The 18,576-nt window shown below is 42.9% G+C and overlaps 1 protein-coding gene across 1 annotated transcript; it reads left to right on the forward strand.

Annotated features, from left to right (window-relative positions):
- The first annotated feature begins 5,488 nt into the window (after positions 1-5,488).
- On the forward strand, positions 5,489-8,501 carry LOC127907905 (uncharacterized). The gene is made up of 3 exons (XM_052464384.1): positions 5,489-6,083; positions 6,306-6,516; positions 6,729-8,501. Exons 1-3 carry the CDS (start codon positions 5,984-5,986, stop codon positions 6,784-6,786), a joined length of 369 nt encoding a protein of 122 aa, XP_052320344.1. The 5' UTR covers positions 5,489-5,983; the 3' UTR covers positions 6,787-8,501.
- Positions 8,502-18,576: the final 10,075 nt, after the last annotated feature.

Consider the following 18,576-nt stretch of genomic DNA (forward strand, 5'->3'; position numbering starts at 1 on the left):
TACTGAGGTGCCGTTCCCCTCACAGCTCCGTAGGCAAGCACCATGGTCTTGTAGCGGATGCGAGCTTCAACTGGAAGCCAGTGGAGAGAGCGGAGGAGCGGGGTGACGTGAGAGAACTTGGGAAGGTTGAACACCAAATTAAGAAGGATTATCTTCTAAGTAACTTGTAATGACGTTACGATCGGGTTTCCATCCAAATAATAAGTATTGCGAGTTAGCTAAAGTAATAAAGGAATTTGAATATGTTGCAAGAGAAAAGATCCTTCAGTCCAGATCATTTTCTATCAATGGGTGTCGATTTGAACTCTGTCTACTTTTGGCATAAAATTGACAGGAGAGTGATGAAAGTTAGACAGAGGATATCGAAATCTCTACCCAAGAAACACTTGGAAGAACTTTAAAAAACGAATGTTATGCAATTTTTCTGGCAATTGTGCCTTAATAATAAGTGCCAAATGTTAAGACTACATACAACCCGTTATAAATGGCCTATCTGCTAGATTGGCTTGGCATTTCTATAGGCATAGGCTACTGACACAAATCTTGGTTTATGATTGCAATTCAGCTTTGCCATTGGTTTGCTTAGCTAAATGCAGGTAGCCTATAGCCCCTGATAGGCCTACATCTAATTTCAGATAGCCTACAGTAGCCTAGGCAAGATGTAAACTGAACGATTTAGCAATTTGCTTAGTTTAAATTGACATTCTAATTCATTCAACATGAATAGTGAGGCGATTTAGAGGTAAAAATTGCTTGTATTGTCCAATAGCCTGCTGGAATAAGCTTCTGGGGATGGGGTCTTAATTTAAATCACTAAACAAATATTAACAATATGGATATGAACTGAATATGCTTGACAACATCAGCCAGTGTTTTATCTGTAGCCTAATCTGACTGACTGTTACTGTCAATCTAATGCATTCCAACAACAGCTGACAAAAAGTTTGAAATATCCAATAAATGTCGTTCCACTTCATGATTGTGTCCCACTTGTTGTTGATTCTTCACAAAAAATACAGTTTTATATCTTTATTTTTGAAGCCTGAAATGTGGCAAAAGGTCGCAAAGTTCAAGGGGGCCGAATACTTTCGCAAGGCACTGTAAATATCACTGTCATGTACCCTCTCTCCACTGGGATTATCTGCCTCAAACCCTATTACAGGGGCTGAGTCACTGGCTTACTGGTGCTCTTCTATGCCATCCCTAGAAGGGGTGCGTCACTGACATGATCTTCCTGTCCTGGTTGGCACCCCCCTTGAGTTGTGCCTTGGGAGAGCTCTTCATGCGCTATACTCGGCCTTGTCTCAGGATGGTAAATTGGTGGTTGGAGATAACCCTCTAGTGGTGTGGGGGCTGTGCTTTGGCAAAGTGGGTGGGGTTATATCCGGCCTGTTTGGCCCTGTCCGGGGGTATCGTCGGACGGGGCCACAGTGTCTCCCGACCCCTCCTGTCTCAGCCTCCAGTATTTATGCTGCAATAGTTTGTGTCGGGGGGCTAGGGTCAGTCTGTTATATCTGGAGTATTTCTCCTGTCTTATCCAGTGTCCTGTGTGAATTTAAGTATGCTCTCTCTAATTCTCTCTCTTTGTCTTGGAGGACCATGCCTCAGGACTACCTGGCCTGATGACTCCTTGCTGTCCCCAGTCCATCTGGTCGTGCTGCTGCTCCAGTTTCAACTGTTCTGCCTGCGGCTATGGAACCCTGACCTGTTCACTGGACGTGCTACCTGTCCCAGACCTGCTGTTTTCAACTCTCTAGAGACAGCAGGAGCGGTAGAGATACCCTGAATGATCGGCTATGAAAAGTCAACTGACATTTACTCCTGAGGTGCTGACCTGTTGCACCTTCTACAACCACTGTGATTATTACACTGCAAAAATTAAAATCTAAGTAAGATTAAATATCTTAAATCAAGGCAATATATCCTTGTTTTTCTTCTTATCAGCCAGTTTTTATGTTGGAGCATTTCACTTGTTTCAAGATTTTTTGTCCTTAATTATCTTAATAAGATAACTTTTTACTGAGATTGTATTACTGGTTCTGAGTAACTTAGTGCTCGAAACTAGAATTCTAAAGCTGTTTGATCAACACTGACAAGTACAAAACTGCTTTGTCAAAGTCAGAATTTCTTATTTCAAGCATCTTATCCTTTTCATCTCTTCACATATTAAGAACAGATAACGACCAAATGGAATTCACTGTTTTAATGACAATCTTACACACAGCACAGCAATCATGTAGACAAAATACAGTAGAGAAAAAAAGACAGTACACTTTTCATATCTGGGGAACACACTTTGAGTCATTTGAACAATTCTATTACATCCTCAAGATGGTATTTGACTTGTACATAAGTTTGGATCTTGTTGCTAATTGTGTAAGAGGTTAAATAAACCAGCTTTTTAGCATCCACTAACTCAGTGGCCTGTGCAAGGTGTGGGACCTCAACTTGATAAACCATGACGTTTCTATCAAAGCATATAGTTTGAAATGGTTGATATTCCAAACAATAAAGCCTAGAATCAACAAGAAATATGTTTTTGACCAGTCCAAATCCTGGCATACTTTGGCAAAGATCATGGACTTCTGAGTTATGTATTTATTAGAATTTATTACAAGCCATTTGACTGATACAGCATGGTTTACTTCATTGAAACCTAGGAAGTCCCTCAATTTTCTACGTAAATATTGTTCATTTCTTCAACCTCTGATACAGGTCCCATCTCAGTTTCATTTGAAAAAAATGGGTGCATTGTGGAACTGTCAACATTTTGGCAGCTTTCATATATTTGGTTCTGATTGATCAAAGACTTGCAAATATTTTTTATATTGAGCTTGGAAGCCCATTGTTTAAAGAAACCATGTTAAGACTCAAACCGCATACACATATGTCTAACCATTGGCCCCAATAACTTTATCTGTGATGACAAATGTATCATATAATGCTGTTTAGGTGTAACATTGCACTCTGGAAAAAGCTCCTTCAACCTAGACATAGTCACAATGGAAAGAACAGGTGCAAATAAATCTGTACAATCTCTATTAGCTCAATTATCCGTTGTATATATGCATTGACTTCCAAACTCTCCAAAACAAATGGCAATATCCTTTTAGTTTACCATCACTTGACGTTAATGTACTAACAGAAATTGGGAATGGCCGATCTCTAACATCTAGAGGGGAATAAGGGAAACCAAGAATAACAGAATTCACTGAGTCCAGATCAAGTTGTCCTGACAAGACAAGATTATGCATTGACTTCCAAACTCTCCAAAACAAATTGCAATATCCTTAGCAGGACAAGCATTTGGACAGATTACTGTTTTAGTTTACCATCACTTGACGTTAATGTACTAACAGAAATTGGGAATGGCCGATCTCTAACATCTAGAGGGGAATAAGGGAAACCAAGAATAACAGAATTCACTGAGTCCAGATCAAGTTGTCCTGACAAGACAAAATGATTCAAAACACATTTTGACTTCCAATGGGGCTATGCCCTCCAGAATGACATGCATAATGTCTTGCAGAGTTTGTTGTATGATATCAAAGGCTGGGAATTCAACTAACTTGCTCCTTCTATTGATCCCATATGTTGTTCTCAGGCTGTTTGCGAAGCAAGTCCGTCTGTGCCTTTTCTATTTCATCACACTGTCTGACATGCTTCTCCAATGTCCTTTTAGTATATGCATCCTCATTGAAGTGTGACTGCATGTAGTCAAAAGAACACTCAGTGTCTGCACTTACTGTAGGCAAAGCCCACACGCTCTTTGAACCCTGCTAGTTCATGTTGTGCCAGGGTGTCTCCACAGAGAGCGACCATGGCACCATATATAGTTCTCTCCATTAATAGTTAGCATTTTAACACCACTGTACAATCATCCATGTCTTCCTTGATTCTATTCAATATTACATCTACACCAGATTGACAGAGGTCTGCTGATCTAGCCATGGCAAGTAACCCGATAGCAGCCAGTTTAGACCTGTATTTTGGATGTATATTTCCTATGGTGTCGTACACCATTAACAACTTGTTTTTTGATGCAAAGGATCCTAGTGGATTACAAATGTCTATTTAATCCGTGTACAGAACAATCTGCAATGCCTTTGGTTTCTCTGAAAATAAGGGATGTGATTTTAGAAGAGCACCATCAACAATGTCATGAAAAAAAACTTTCCCTGCACATCTGGGGTCCCTTTTCAACCATAGACAAAATCCTTGGGTTTGATAAGAACTGTTCTAGACTTTTTCTAGACTTTTGACTTTTTTCATCCTGCATATGGTTCGAGCAATTGGAATTTCCTCTGCGTCCAAACAGCTAAACTGCTTCTTAATAACACTGTCCTGTCTAAATGTTGTTGCAACACCAGCAAAAGGGTCAATGAAATTGTCAAATATATCCATTGCATCTTTTTCAAGTTGACCTGACCTGCTTCCTGAGGTTGGCCAATAGTGATGATTGATACTGCTGTACCCCAGAACAATGTCATTCAGGCCTTTCTGAAAATGAGAGAGAGAGAGAGGTGGGGAAGTCATCAGTCATGGAGGTTGGAACACACCATCATGTTTACCTATGATATTCAGATTTGCTTATGACATATTCATTAACATAAGGGATCAATAATAGTAACCTAGCACTGAGGATGAACTCAACCATCACTGAACCACTACAAAATGCTCTGCATAATGTAACAAACCAAATGCTGTGCTCTGTTCAGAAAACGCATCTTACCTGTGAGAGACAAGGCTTGGCTCTGGCATTTATCACAAAAGCAGTGGCATGTGTTGTCAGATCCTTTTTTAATATATATATATATTATTATTTTTACATTGAATGTAGTATCTGACATGTGCGGGCTGGACATTACTAGTTCATGACAAGTATAATGTTTGTGACAGGATAAGTGGTTGCGAAGACTGACTGTGAATGCTATTAGTAAATGTAAGTACTTAAAAAATATGGTCAATTTCAGTTGATTGCCACCAACTGAGTAACTTACTTGTTGCACTGTGACAGCTCCGTGTTGGTTAATGCCCCTTTGCCCGTCATCTGAGTCAGATGTATGGAGTGGATTATTAGTGATGCTGGAGTTAGCTAGTAGCTGATCGGGTTGAATGTTGTCCTGTGTGTACCACACATCAAAGAAATAATTAGCTTGCACTATCTTTTGGTTTAGATCTACAACCAGTGGAGCTGAGTGGGTAAATCACTACTCAGGTATTCAACACATGTTTCCAAACGCAGCACTGTTGGAACCTGGCAGCCAAAGTACAAACATGTGACACTCAAAATAGGAGGGATGTGCTTCATCCAGATCAATCAGGGCAACATGTGTCTGCTTGTATCATTTCATTTGTAACGGCTTTCTAGGTGTAGTGAAGGAGAGTCGGACCAAACTGCAGCGTGTAGATTGCGATCCATGTTTAATGAAAAAACAAACGTAAATACAAAATAAACACAAAACAATAAACGTAATGGAAACCGAAACAGCCTATACTTGTCAACTAAATACAGCTACAGGAACAAAGACACTAAGGACAATCACCCACGACAAACTCAAAGAATATGGCTGCCTAAATATGGTTCCCAATCAGAGACAACGATAAGCACCTGCCTCTGATTGAGAACCACTCCAGACAGCCATAGACTTTGCTAGATAACCCCACAAGCTACAATCCCAAATACATACACACCAAAACCCCAAGACAAAACACACCACAATACAAAAACTCCATGCCACACCCTGGCCTGACCCAATAAATGAAGAAAAAACACAAAATACTTCTACCAGGGCGTGACATCATTTCTGGATTCGATTTTGTTTAATGTGATTTATTACACGGACAATTTGTTGTTTGTTAGGAATCTGTGAAGAAGCAGCTTTTGAAAAGGATTCAGAATGTGACAACCCCCAAAAAGAAGCAGGGAGCGACCCCTTCAAGAAAGAGGCCACGAAGCCTTAGATTTCAGAGCAGCCAGGAGATGTCCACTGATGAGACTGATGAATCCACCTCCTCAACCCTGATCTTGGAGAGATCCCCACAATCTAGATGCAGCACCCCAGAGGTTGAACAGTTGGGTGGTAAGTACACAAATTGAAATAGTGGATAGTGTTTCTGTATAAATGCAACTTCTACTACTACTCTAAATGAGGGACTAGAAACAAAACATACTTTTTAGTCTTCAGTGTTTTCTGTGGAATGAGAGGTTTGGGGGGGGTAGTACCAGCAGAATCACTGGTCTTAATTTCAGTCTACATTTTTAAATGTTAACTGGTTGGGTTTGTTATGTTTTCTGGCATCAGAAACTACTGAGAGCCTACAGAACCAGGAGAGACATGATAAAACTCTACAGGAGATGTACAAAACCAAGGCCAGACCCAACCAGAAGGATGTTTCCCAGCTCCTGGACCTTGAATTCCAAGCAAGACGGGCCTATCGACTGATGCTACTAAGGAGCAGGACAGGCCAACCAAGATACTTCAAGTTTATCCCTGCTTCAGAGAACTGGATCATGTAAGCAAATGTATTAATTTTAAGTAGGCCTATGCTTCTTTAGCCTGTTTAACACTAGACCGAATCTCAAATGAGATACGGTGTGGGAACTGAGCAGCGTGAGAAGCCATAGCAGGGACAGGGGTAAACTACTTCATTACTTAACCATAACCTACAAAGAGTGTGAATTGTCTTTGTGGTCATATTTGTTTTTCTCTTTGTGTTTGTGTCAGTCTGCAGAAGACCCCATCACCTTACTTCAGGCAAGACCACTCTTCAGCCCTGTCGTGATTGTCTGCGAAACCAACTGCGTACTGGCCATTGGAACCATGCCTGTGGTGACCTTCCGAAAAGAGGACATCTATGCCAGCGTGACGTATCTCATGGCGTGTTATTACGCCTTTCACATCACATATCCCAAGTGCATTGCAACACTCTTCTCTGTGCTGCAGACATAAGTCCTCTCGGACGCCATCCATGACATGACATCTTCATATAAAAAGGCTATGGCCGAGTGGAAAAAGTTCATTACTGACTAGGGTTGCACAATACAATTTTTAAATTTCCAGTCCCGATAACAGAACTGTGTATTGGCCCATCTGAGAACCGATCCGATAACCTTTAATAAATAGGCAGGGCGTTTGTTGTATATTATAAGAAGGTTTAAGCAATGTTATGTTTGTTATCTTCCCATTGGTCTTACATTTTCACCTTGACCACCAATGGCCTTTGTTGTTGTTTTTACATATATTTACTAAACATGTAGCCTTATTTCAAAATGATGGCACTAGCATTTGCTACATTTAAGCACATTTTCCGACATATTGAGAAAATTATTCTTAAATCTTTTCTTTGTATCCAGACAAATTACTGGTTTTTAGTCTGCACGCACAAGTTTTAAGATATCTGTGCGTTCTTTGATATATTTTTACTTGTTTAAAAACATTTGGCAAGTAAAATGTTCCTGTTCTGTTGGCAAATAATTTTGCTTATTTGAAGTAATATTTCCCACATATTTTCCATATTTTCCACGAGTTTTTCCTTGCCACCGTGCTTCTACACCTGCATTGTTTGCTGTTTGGGGTTTTAGGCTGGGTTTCAGTAAAGCATTTTGTGACATCAGCTGATGTAATTAGGGCATTATAAATACATTTGATTGATTGATGTCTACTTCTGATAAGCCGCCGAGTAAAACAATCAAGCGTCCCAGAAAAGTGCAAATAAATTGCCCACATTAACATGTGTTGCCTAAGAAACAAGGCACATGAAATCGTTAATAACCGATGACATTCATATACTGACTATCTCTGAAACTGACTTAGATAATACCTTTGATATCGCGCTAGCAATACATGGTTATAACATCTACAGCAATGCTAACGGGGTTGGTGTTGCATATTCAGAGCAACATTCCAGTAAAGCTTAGAGAGGATCTCATGCCAAATACTGGTGAAGTAATATGGCTACAGGTTCATCTGCCTCACATAAAGCCCATTCTGGTGGGAAGCTGTTATAGACCACCGAGTGCTAACAGTCAGTACCTGGATAATATGTGTGAAGTGCTCGATAATGTATGTGATATCAACTGAGAAGAATATTTTCTGGGGAACCTAAATATTGACTGGCTTTGATCAAGCTGCCCACTCAAGAAAAAGCTTCAAACTGAAGTGACTGCAACCTAGTTCCGGTTATCAGTCGAGCTACCGGGGTATTTACAAACAGCATAGGAATGAAATCTACATCCTTGTGAAGAACCATTTGATGGTCTGGTGTGTAATTAAGAGCAACCAATCTCTGCACTTGACACATTTATGAAATTGTTTACTCCAGTTACTAAAATGCATGCTGTCACGTTCTGACCTTTATTTTCTGTGTTTTGTGTTTAGTTAGTATGGTCAGGGCGTGAGTTGGGTGGGTAGTCTATGTTTGTTTTTCTATGTTTTGGTTATTTCGATGTTTCGGCCTAGTATGGTTCTCAATCAGAGGCAGGTGTCATTAGTTGTCTCTGATTGAGAATCATACTTAGGTGGCCTGGGTTTCACTGTGTGTTTGTGGGTGATTGTTTCCTGTCTCTGTGTATGCACCAGATAGGACTGTAATTTGAGTTTTCACGTTTTCTTGTTTTGTTAGTTTGTTCATGTGTACCTTAAAGCATTAAAGAAGTACCATGGAAAATTACCACGCCGCGTATTGGTCCTCTGATCCGTTTCGCCTCTCCTCTTCGGAAGAAGAGGAGGAAACTCGTTACAGAATCACCCACCACAATCGGACCAAGCGGCGTGGTAAAGGACAGCAGCAGCAGCATCAACAACAGAGGCCACCATCACAGGACTCCTGGACATGGGAGCAGATACTGAACGGAGAGGGACCCTGGGCACGGGCTGGGGAAAATCGCAGCCCCAAAGCAGAGCTGGAGGCAGCGAAAGCTGAGCGGCGGCAATATGAGGAGCCAGCACGGCAGTGCAACAGGTACGAGAGGCAGCCCCAAATTTTTTTTGGGGGGGGGCACACGAGGTGTGGTACTAAGCCAGGTAGCAGACCTGAGCTCACTCCTCGTGCTTATTATGAGCAGCGCATTACTGGTCAGGCACCGTGTTATGCGGTTGAGCGCACGGTGTCGCCAGTGCGTGTCCATAGCCCGGTGCGCTATAGGGCAGCCCCCCGAGAGTGCCATGCGAGTGTGGGCATTGAGCCAGGGCGTATGGTGCCTGCTCAACGGGTCTGGTCGCCGGTACGCAGTCTTGGTCCAGGTTATCCTGCGCCGGCTCTGCGTGCTGTGTCTCCGGGGCGCTGGGAGGGTGCAGTGCGTCCTCTGCCTGCGCTCCGCTCGTACCGGGCAACTGTGGGAGTGGACGTGCTTACCCACAGCCCGGTTCAACCTGTGCCTGCACTCTTGAGGGTCCGGGCTCGAGTAGTTGTCCAGCCTGGGGAAGTGGTGCCAAGGTTGCGCACCAGAGCTCCAGTGCTCCCCCACAGCCCGGTCTTTCAGGCTCCTCCTAACACCAAGCCTCCTAAAAGTCTCCCCAGCCTGGTAGTTCCTGTGGCAGCCCCACGCACCAGGCTGTCTCTCAGTCTCCTCCCTGCAGGTGCTCCCGCCTGTCCGGCGCCGCTGCCGGAGCCTCCCGCCTGTCCGGCGCCGCTGCCGGAGCCTCCCGCCTGTCCGGCGCCGCTGTCGGAGCCTCCCGCCTGTCCGGCGCCGCTGCCGGAGCCTCCCGCCTGTCCGGAGCCTCCCGCCTGTCCGGCGCCGCTGCCGGAGCCTCCCGCCTGTCCGGCGCCACTGCCGGAGCCTCCCGCCTGTCCGGCGCCGCTGCCGGAGCCTCCCGCCTGTCCGGCGCCGCTGCTGGAGCGTCCCGCCTGTCCGGCGCCGCTGCCTCCTGTAGCAGCTCCACGCACCAGGCTGTCTCTCTGTCTCCTCTCTGCAGGTGCTCCCGCCTGTCCGGCGCCGCTGCCGGAGCCTCCCGCCTGTCCGGCGCCGCTGCCGGAGCCTCCCGCCTGTCCGGAGCCTCCCGCCTGTCCGGCGCCGCTGCCGGAGCCTCTCGCCTGTCCGGCGCCGCTGCCGGAGCCTCCCGCCTGTCCGGCGCTGCTGCCGGAGCCTCCCGCCTGTCCGGCGCTGCTGCCGGAGCGTCCCGCCTGTCCGGCGCCGCTGCTGGAGCGTCCCGCCTGTCTGGCGCCGCTGCCGGAGCGTCCCGCCTGTCTGGCGCCGCTGCCGGAGCGTCCCGCCTGTCCGGCGCCGCTGCCGGAGCCTCCCGCCTGTCCGGCGCCGCTGCCGGAGCGTCCCGCCTGTCCGGCGCCGCTGCCGGAGCCCCTCAGCCCAGAGGCGCCAGAGCCCCTCAGCCCAGAGGCGCCAGAGCCCCTCAGCCCAGAGGCGCCAGAGCCCCTGTCCCTCTGTCCAGAGCCCCTGTCCCTCTGTCCAGAGCCCCTGTCCCTCTGTCCAGAGCCCCTGCCCCTCTGTCCCGAGCTGCCCCTCTGTCCAGTGGGGTCATTGAGAGGGGTTGCCATGGTTCCTGTGGGCACAGAACCAGATGGTATGAACATCTTGGGCCTGGTTCTCTTTGCCATGGTGTTCGGTGTGGCACTGAGGAAGCTGGGAGAAGAGGGGAAGGAGCTCATACGCTTCTTCAACGCTTTCAATGAAGCCACCATGGTGCTGGTGTCCTGGATCATGTGGTACGTCCCGTTCGGCATCATGTTCCTGGTGGGAAGTAAGATAGTGGAGATGGAGGATGTGGTTCTGTTAATAAGGCGGACAAAGACAATCGTGAAGTGGGGTCCGCGTCCCGCGCCAGAACCGCCACCGCGGACAGACGCCCACCCAGACCCTCCCCTATAGGTCAAGGTTTTGCGGCCGGAGTCCGCACCTTTGGGGGTACTGTCACGTTCTGACCTTTATTTTCTGTTTTTGTGTTTAGTTAGTATGGTCAGGGCGTGAGTTGGGTGGGTAGTCTATGTTTGTTTTTCTATGTTTTGGTTATTTCGATGTTTCGGCCTAGTATGGTTCTCAATCAGAGGCAGGTGTCATTAGTTGTCTCTGATTGAGAATCATACTTAGGTGGCCTGGGTTTCACTGTGTGTTTGTGGGTGATTGTTTCCTGTCTCTGTGTATGCACCAGATAGGACTGTAATTTGAGTTTTCACGTTTTCTTGTTTTGTTAGTTTGTTCATGTGTACCTTAAAGCATTAAAGAAGTACCATGGAAAATTACCACGCCGCGTATTGGTCCTCTGATCCGTTTCGCCTCTCCTCTTCGGAAGAAGAGGAGGAAACTCGTTACACATGCACCCATTAAGAAAATGACTGTAAAAAATTGTTAAATCCCTGTGGATTGGTTGAGAGGGATGAGGCAAAAGGAATGGAGAATAAGTCTGGCTGCATAACCAATTGGCAAACCTACTGCAAATTGAGAAATAATGTGGCTAAACAGAACAAAAAGAATAAGAAACTACTATGAAACAAAAATAAATGATATCAAGAATTATAGTAAAAATGCTTTGGAGCACCTTAAAGGAAATTTTAGGCAAAAAGGAAAACTCAGCTCCTATCAGGTATCAAGGTAAGACGCAAGTGCAGACTGAAGTAACAATGCTAATTGTAACAAGGGCAGACAAACCGGGCAAGGCAGGCAGGGGTCGATAATCCAGAGGAGGAGCAAACGTGCAGGACGGCAGGCAGGCTCAGGGACAGGCAGAGTTCGGTAATCCAGAGGTGGAGCAAAGGTACAGGACGGTGGGCAGGTACAGGGTCAGGATAGGCAAGGGTCAGAAACCAGGAGGACGAAAAAGAGGCTGGGAGAAGACAGGACAAACAATGGTAAGCTTAACAAACAAGACAAACTGACACAGACAGTGTATAAATACCCAGAGGATAAGTGGGGAAGATGGGTGGAGACAAGCAGAAGGACAGCTCCAAGAGCACCTCCCAGCTGCCCACTGCACTGAGGCTAGGAAACACTCACCACCGATAAATCCACTATAACTGAGAATTTCAATAAGCATTTATGCGTTCCACCTCCATGCGTTCCACCTGGCTACCCCTAACCCGATCAACAACCCCCCACAGCAACTCGCCCAAGCCTTCCCATTTCTCCTTCACCCAAATCCAGATAGCTGATGTTCTGAAAGAGCTGCAAAATCTGGACACTCTTTCTAAAAGAGTGAACCATAACCTGGCCAAAACATCGAAAAAATAACATAGAATGCCCACCCAAATCACACCCTAACCAAACCAAAATAGACATATAAAAAGCTCTAAGGTCAGGGCGTGACACCTACACTTCCAAGTATAACTGACCAAATTATGAAAGACAAGCATTATAATTTTTAAAGTGAGTGTGGAAGAGGTGAAAAAATTATTATAGTCTACCAACAATGAGAAGTCACCTGGGTCTGACAACTTGAATGTAAAATTACTGAGGATGATTAGGAATGATATTTCCACTCCTATTTGCCATCTCATCAATCTTACAAAAAAGTGTGTGCCAGGAAGGAAGCAAAAGTCATTACGCTACTCAAGAATAGTAAAGCACCCATTACTGCCTCAAATAGTAGAACAAATCAGCCTGTTACCAACACTTAGTAAACATCTGTAAAAAATGGTGTTTGACCAGTTACAATGTTTTTTAACAGTAAATAAATTAACATATTTTCAGCACGCTTAAAGTGAGGGAAATTCGACATGCACACCACTTAAACAAATGACTGATTTCAGTGTGGCTTGTGACATTACCGATCATAGTATACTGCTGGAAAAACGTATATATGTTTTGGCTTTACACCACCTTCTATAATGTGGATTGAGAATTACCTGTCTAACAGAACACAGAAGTTATTATTTAATGGTAGCCTCTCCAACATTCCAAGTAGGGCATTCCCCAGGGCAGCTGTCTAGGCCCGTTACTAAAATAATGACCTGACTCTGAGTAAAGAATGTGTGTCTATGTATGCGGATGACTCAACACTATATACGTCAGCTACTACATTGACTGCAACACTTAACAAAGAGCTGCAGTCAGTTTCAGAATGGGTGGCAAGAAAACAGTTATTCCTAAATATTTCAAAAACTAATAGCATTGTATATGGGACAAATCATTCACTAAACCTCAACTAAATCTTGTAATGAATAATGTGGAAATGCTTGGAGTGACCCTGCTTGGGGTAACCCTGTGTTGTCTACTTTTACGGTCAAGACATATTGATGCAACAGTCGCTAAGATGGGTAGAGGCCTGTCCATAATAAAGAACCGCTCTGCCTTCTTAACAATATCAGGCAAGTCCTACAGGCCCTAGTTTTGTCGCACCTGAACTACTGCCCAGTCGTGTGGTCAGTTTCCACCAAGAGGGACTTGGGAAAAGTACAACAACCCAGAACAGGGCAGCACAACTGGCCCTTAAATGTTCACGTAGAGCTAACATTAATAATATGCATGTCAATCTCTCATAGTTCAAAGTAGAGGAGAGGTTGACTTCCTCACTACTTGGTTTTGTAAAAAGTATTGACATGTTGAATGCACTATTTTTGCTAACTTTCTATTAACATGTTTTGTAATGAGGTAATTTCTTTCTTTCGGAATATGAATACAGAGTATGCCCACTTCATATGCCCACTTCACTTCATATAGTGCACTTATCATAATTAAGTTGTAATCCAGAGAGGTTAGAACAATTATCTAGATCCCATACGAGGCTGTGGAGGGATTGAAATTGTGGATTTAAAATAAATAACTTCTATTTTGTAGTTCTTTTGTAATAACATTTCAAATAAATCACTTTTTACTGTTTCTAGGTGTTCTGTAATAATTACTATTTACAAAATTGCTGTTCAATTGTCAACATTCTCATTGTGTTTTGTTTTGACAAAGGAATACACAAGCTAGTACACAAAGGCCAGGTGAGAATATCTTAGCAACAAAAAACATGTCTCCTCTCACAGCTTCTCAGGGGAGCGCAACTGTCATATACCCAAAGCAGAGCATCTTGCGTCTTATAAGGGAAAAAAACATACCTTTTCAACACAGCTCGATAGAAGTCATTGATTAGAAGTTGAGGTCAAAAACGTGATTGGGACAATTTTGTCTAGTGTTTCATACTCAGGGTAAATTGGGCTTTTATAACTGAGTCATTTAAAAATATGAATAAGGCTACACATTGTATAAGTAGAGTTAATCCAACAGGAATCACAATCCTCATCCATCTAAGAGAAAAATGAGAGTGCTCAACTGCAAAGGCAGTAACAATGAGATTGTCCAGTAAGCAATAATCATCTTGGGATAAGCATGATGCCTTGCTGCATCTCAAAGCTACTGTTCTCCTCCTCTCCATTTGTCACACAGGGTTTTAATAATCTGGTTAGACACAGGAATAACATGCTTAAACAAAAGGGCCCCAACCCTACATAGGGAAAAAAAAAACATTGGAATAACCCATATCAACCTGTCTCTCGTCACTGTCATGTCATTTGCATGACAATAACAGGGAGGCACAGAGTGGGGGTTGGGGGGGATTGTTTCTATGGCTACGCTACACCAAAGAACAACAAAGAATTGTATGTGAAATTACCGCCTTGGATTTAGGAAAGTGAGCTCCTCTGTTCCACCACACTCTACTTCTGTGGCTTTAGATGCTTGCTGTGCCTATATACAGTACCAGTCAAAAGTTTGGACAGACCTACTCATTCAAGGGTTTTTCTTTATTTTTACTATTTTCTACATTGTAGAATAAACTATGAAATAACACATATGGAATCATGTTAGGTAGGTGTTAAACAAATCCAAATATATTTTTTCATTTGAGATTCTTCAGTGGACACTCTTTGCCTTGATGACAGCTTTGCACACTTGGTATTCTCTCAACCAGCTTCACGAGGAATGCTTTTCCAACAGTCTTGAAGTAGTTTGCACATATACTGAGCACTTGTCATCATACCAAAGGACAGATTTCCACCGGTCTAATGTCCATTGCTTGTGTTTCTTGTCCCAAACAAGTTATGGTGGAAATTGACAAACTCTTTTCTGCACATGTGCTGTATGGACCTTAAACCTGTACATTTCCACTGTCTGTTTCAAGGTCTTGTAAGTAGAAGCTGATATTTTTCCACTCTTTCTCTGTTCAACTTAGTCACACGGCCAAAGACAAAGAGCCTCTGAATGACCATAGTTTTTGGTCCATCCTGTTCTTTTCGTATCTTCCAAGAGCACAGCTATGTAGAGATATGAAGATAAGAGGCTAGCTTGAGCAGCAGCGACAATTCTATCAGCAGACAGGAGTAACTAAAACTGACATCAGTTTGTAATTGTGCGCTATGTTTCCACCATACTCTCACACACCTGATAAACTGCCCTGTAGAAAAAGGTTCTAAAAGCTGAGACCAAACTCTTGTTCGTTGGGGCTCGTAACGTTGCACTGTTGAAGGGATTGTTAACCAGCTACAGATGTGCAAATCTTATAATAAAGAGTTGTTGTTTTTTGAAGAATCTGCCGTCTCTCTTCCTTTTGATTGGAATTTCCACAACAAAGTCTCTTCTTATTATTGATGTCCTGTGGTAGTGGTTTCTTTGCAGCAATTTAACCATTAAGGCCCGATTCATGCAGTCTCCTCTGAAGAGTTGATGTTGAGATGTGTCTGTGACTTGAATTCTGTGAAGCATTTAGTTGGGATGACATTTCTGGGTCTGGTAACTCTAATGAACGTGTCCTCTGCAGCCGAGGGATGTTTGCATCTTCCTTTCCTGTGGCGGTCCTCGTGAAGGCCAGTTTCATCATAGTGCTTGATGGTTTTTGAGATTTCACTTGAAGAAAAAGTTCTTGACATTTTCCATATTTACTGAACTTCATGTCTTAAAGTAATGATGGACTGCCATTTCTCTTTACTTATTTGAGCTGTTCTTGCCGTAATATGGACTTGTTCTTTTACCAAATAGGGCTATCTTCTGTATACCACCTCTACCTTGTCACAACACAACTGATTGGCTTTTAACAATTCACTTTTAACAAGGCACACCTGTTAATTGAAATGCATTCCAGGTGAGTACCTCATGAAGCTAGTTGAGAGAATTTCAAGAGTGTGCAAAGCTGGCATCAAGGCAAAGGGTGGCTACTTTGAAGAATCTCAAATATAAAATATATTTTGATTTGTTTAACACCTTTTTGGTTACTACATGATTCCATATGTGTTATGTCATAGTTTTGATGTCTTCACTATTATTCTACAATGTAGAAAATAGTTTAAAAAAAATACAAATAAAAAAAACCTTGAATGAGTAGGTGTTCTTAAACTTTTGACCGATAATGTACATGAAAAAGTGTAGCCTTGTAATACATGCATTATGACGAAAATTGTGTAATTTAGGCTCCACAAAACCTGAAATGCATTATGAAGAATATCATGTAGACCTACTGTTACCTACACAAGTTCCTTCATAACGCATTTCATGTTTGTAGTTTGCATGTTTCAGGAATGATTAACATGATAAAATAGTCATACATGTCTGCTTGATTTAGCTTTTGTGGTATTTTTATACATATTCTGTATTTCCACTGAAGAAAAAGCAATAACTACTCAACACACTACTGTAAGTAAATGGACACCTCAGACTGAGAAACGCTCAGTCTGAAACCATTCGGCTATGGGTTTCACAGTACTATAATAATGATCAAAGTTATATTACCTTAAAAATTGTTTATTTACAAACTCTGTCGTATAACATGTTGGGCAAAGTGGAAAAGGAGTGTCTAACATATAACCCCTAAAGTTAGTTCAGTCTTTGCCAATGAGAACCAAGAGGGGCCTAGCTAAATTCCTAATGAATGGGAAAGGCCTCAATTCTAGGCAGTAGAAAATCCTACATCCATTACAATGGAACAGGATGGATCAACAATGATTCATATTACTGATTTGCATCCTAACAAAAGGATAGTTGTGTTTACCTGCATAACGCACTTACAATTTTTGTCTACCAATATAATGTGGATCATTGTCAGGTTATTTTATATATAAGCTTCAGCAACAAAATAACACCATGGTTGTAAGAACACTTTAAAACAGGTAGTTTGTAAATGTGTAGAATGTGTTTGTTTTAGGGTCCACACTGGTAAGTTAACTTATGTAAATTAGACAGTAATAGAGGATTTTCTACTGAATAACTGGTCAGGGCATAGCACTTTCCATCCAGCTTCAGGCAACTTTGATGTAAGGCTTGATCACACCTGTAGTGACTACTTCTATTCGTCACGTCCATTGTTGCTCATCCATTGTTCATATCAGGGCTCAGGCTCAGACCCAGATGCAGACACAGGAGGCGGATAGTTTGAGTTTCAGAGTTTATTATAGTACAAGGGGCAAACAAAATGGTAAGTCAAGGCAGGCAAAGGGTTGTAAATCCAAATCAGAGTCAGGCAGGTACAGGACGGCAGGCAGGATCAGGGTCAGGACAGGCAGAAAGGTCAGAACTGGGAAGACTAAGAAAAACAAAAACTAGAGCACAGGAAACATGGGAACACGGTGGTAGGACTTGGCGGACAAGGCGAACTGGCAACAGACAAACAGAAAACGCAGGTATAAATGCACTTGGGATAATGGGGAAAATGGGAGACACCTGGAGGGGGTGGAGACAAGCACAGGACAGGTGAATCAGATCAGGGTGTGACAGTTCACTAGATATATCAATATAATTATGCATAAGTAGACAGGAGCTGGACGTGATCCTAATGCTGACACCCTTATAGCGGATTAAAGTGACAGCTGCAACAGGGACTCTAACCAGGGCTCATTCGTGGCAAAGTGAACTCTAACGAATCATTGCCATGAAAGCCTAGTGGGCATCTGGGCACAGGCAGTCGGCCTATAATGCTGGCATGTGCCTTGTTACAATAGCCTAAGTTTATGACCTGATTGATGTTATGTTTGTTCCTTATATAATGACAAACCGGGGCGTAGGTTTAACTACTTTTAATGAACATATACTTCAGCTAGAAAACTCCATGTTTAGCCATGCAAGGCATTCTTTAACCAACTCCCGCATAGCCTGCTGGGTAACGTAGTCTAAATGTTATTAACACATAACAACACATCTTCTTTCCTTTAAAAGAAAACTACTTTTCTATGTAACTACACATGTCACATCACATTTGTTTACTCAACCTGCATAACATGCAATTTTCAATAACACACATTTCTTTCCCCCAATTTTTTTTCTTCTTAAAAATAAAATCGTTTTTCAACTAAATATAGTCTGTCCAACAATACTCTATTGTGGCTCTATTTCTATTCACATTAACAAAACATTCAGTCCAGGTGCCCCTTTCTTGTATTTTATTTATTTATATATATATATATATATATATATATATATATATATATATATATATATATATATATTTTTTTCTTCTCAATAAGCCTTTCAGGGGCTTTGACAGTCCTTTTTGGTCGTTCTGCTGAAGTGCTTCCTGAAACAGTTGGACAGCGTTCATTGTCAGTCAGGGTGTTCTGACTGAATTGTCCATTTCTAAAGGCATTTGACGCTTCAGCAGTATCTTCCCGATGATCCTCAGTCCCTTGAGTGAATGGCTGCTGCCTTAGATCCACTCTGTT

Source organism: Oncorhynchus keta, chromosome 16, assembly GCF_023373465.1.
Source record: "Oncorhynchus keta strain PuntledgeMale-10-30-2019 chromosome 16, Oket_V2, whole genome shotgun sequence".
In the NCBI taxonomy this organism is placed as follows: Eukaryota; Metazoa; Chordata; class Actinopteri; order Salmoniformes; family Salmonidae; genus Oncorhynchus; species Oncorhynchus keta.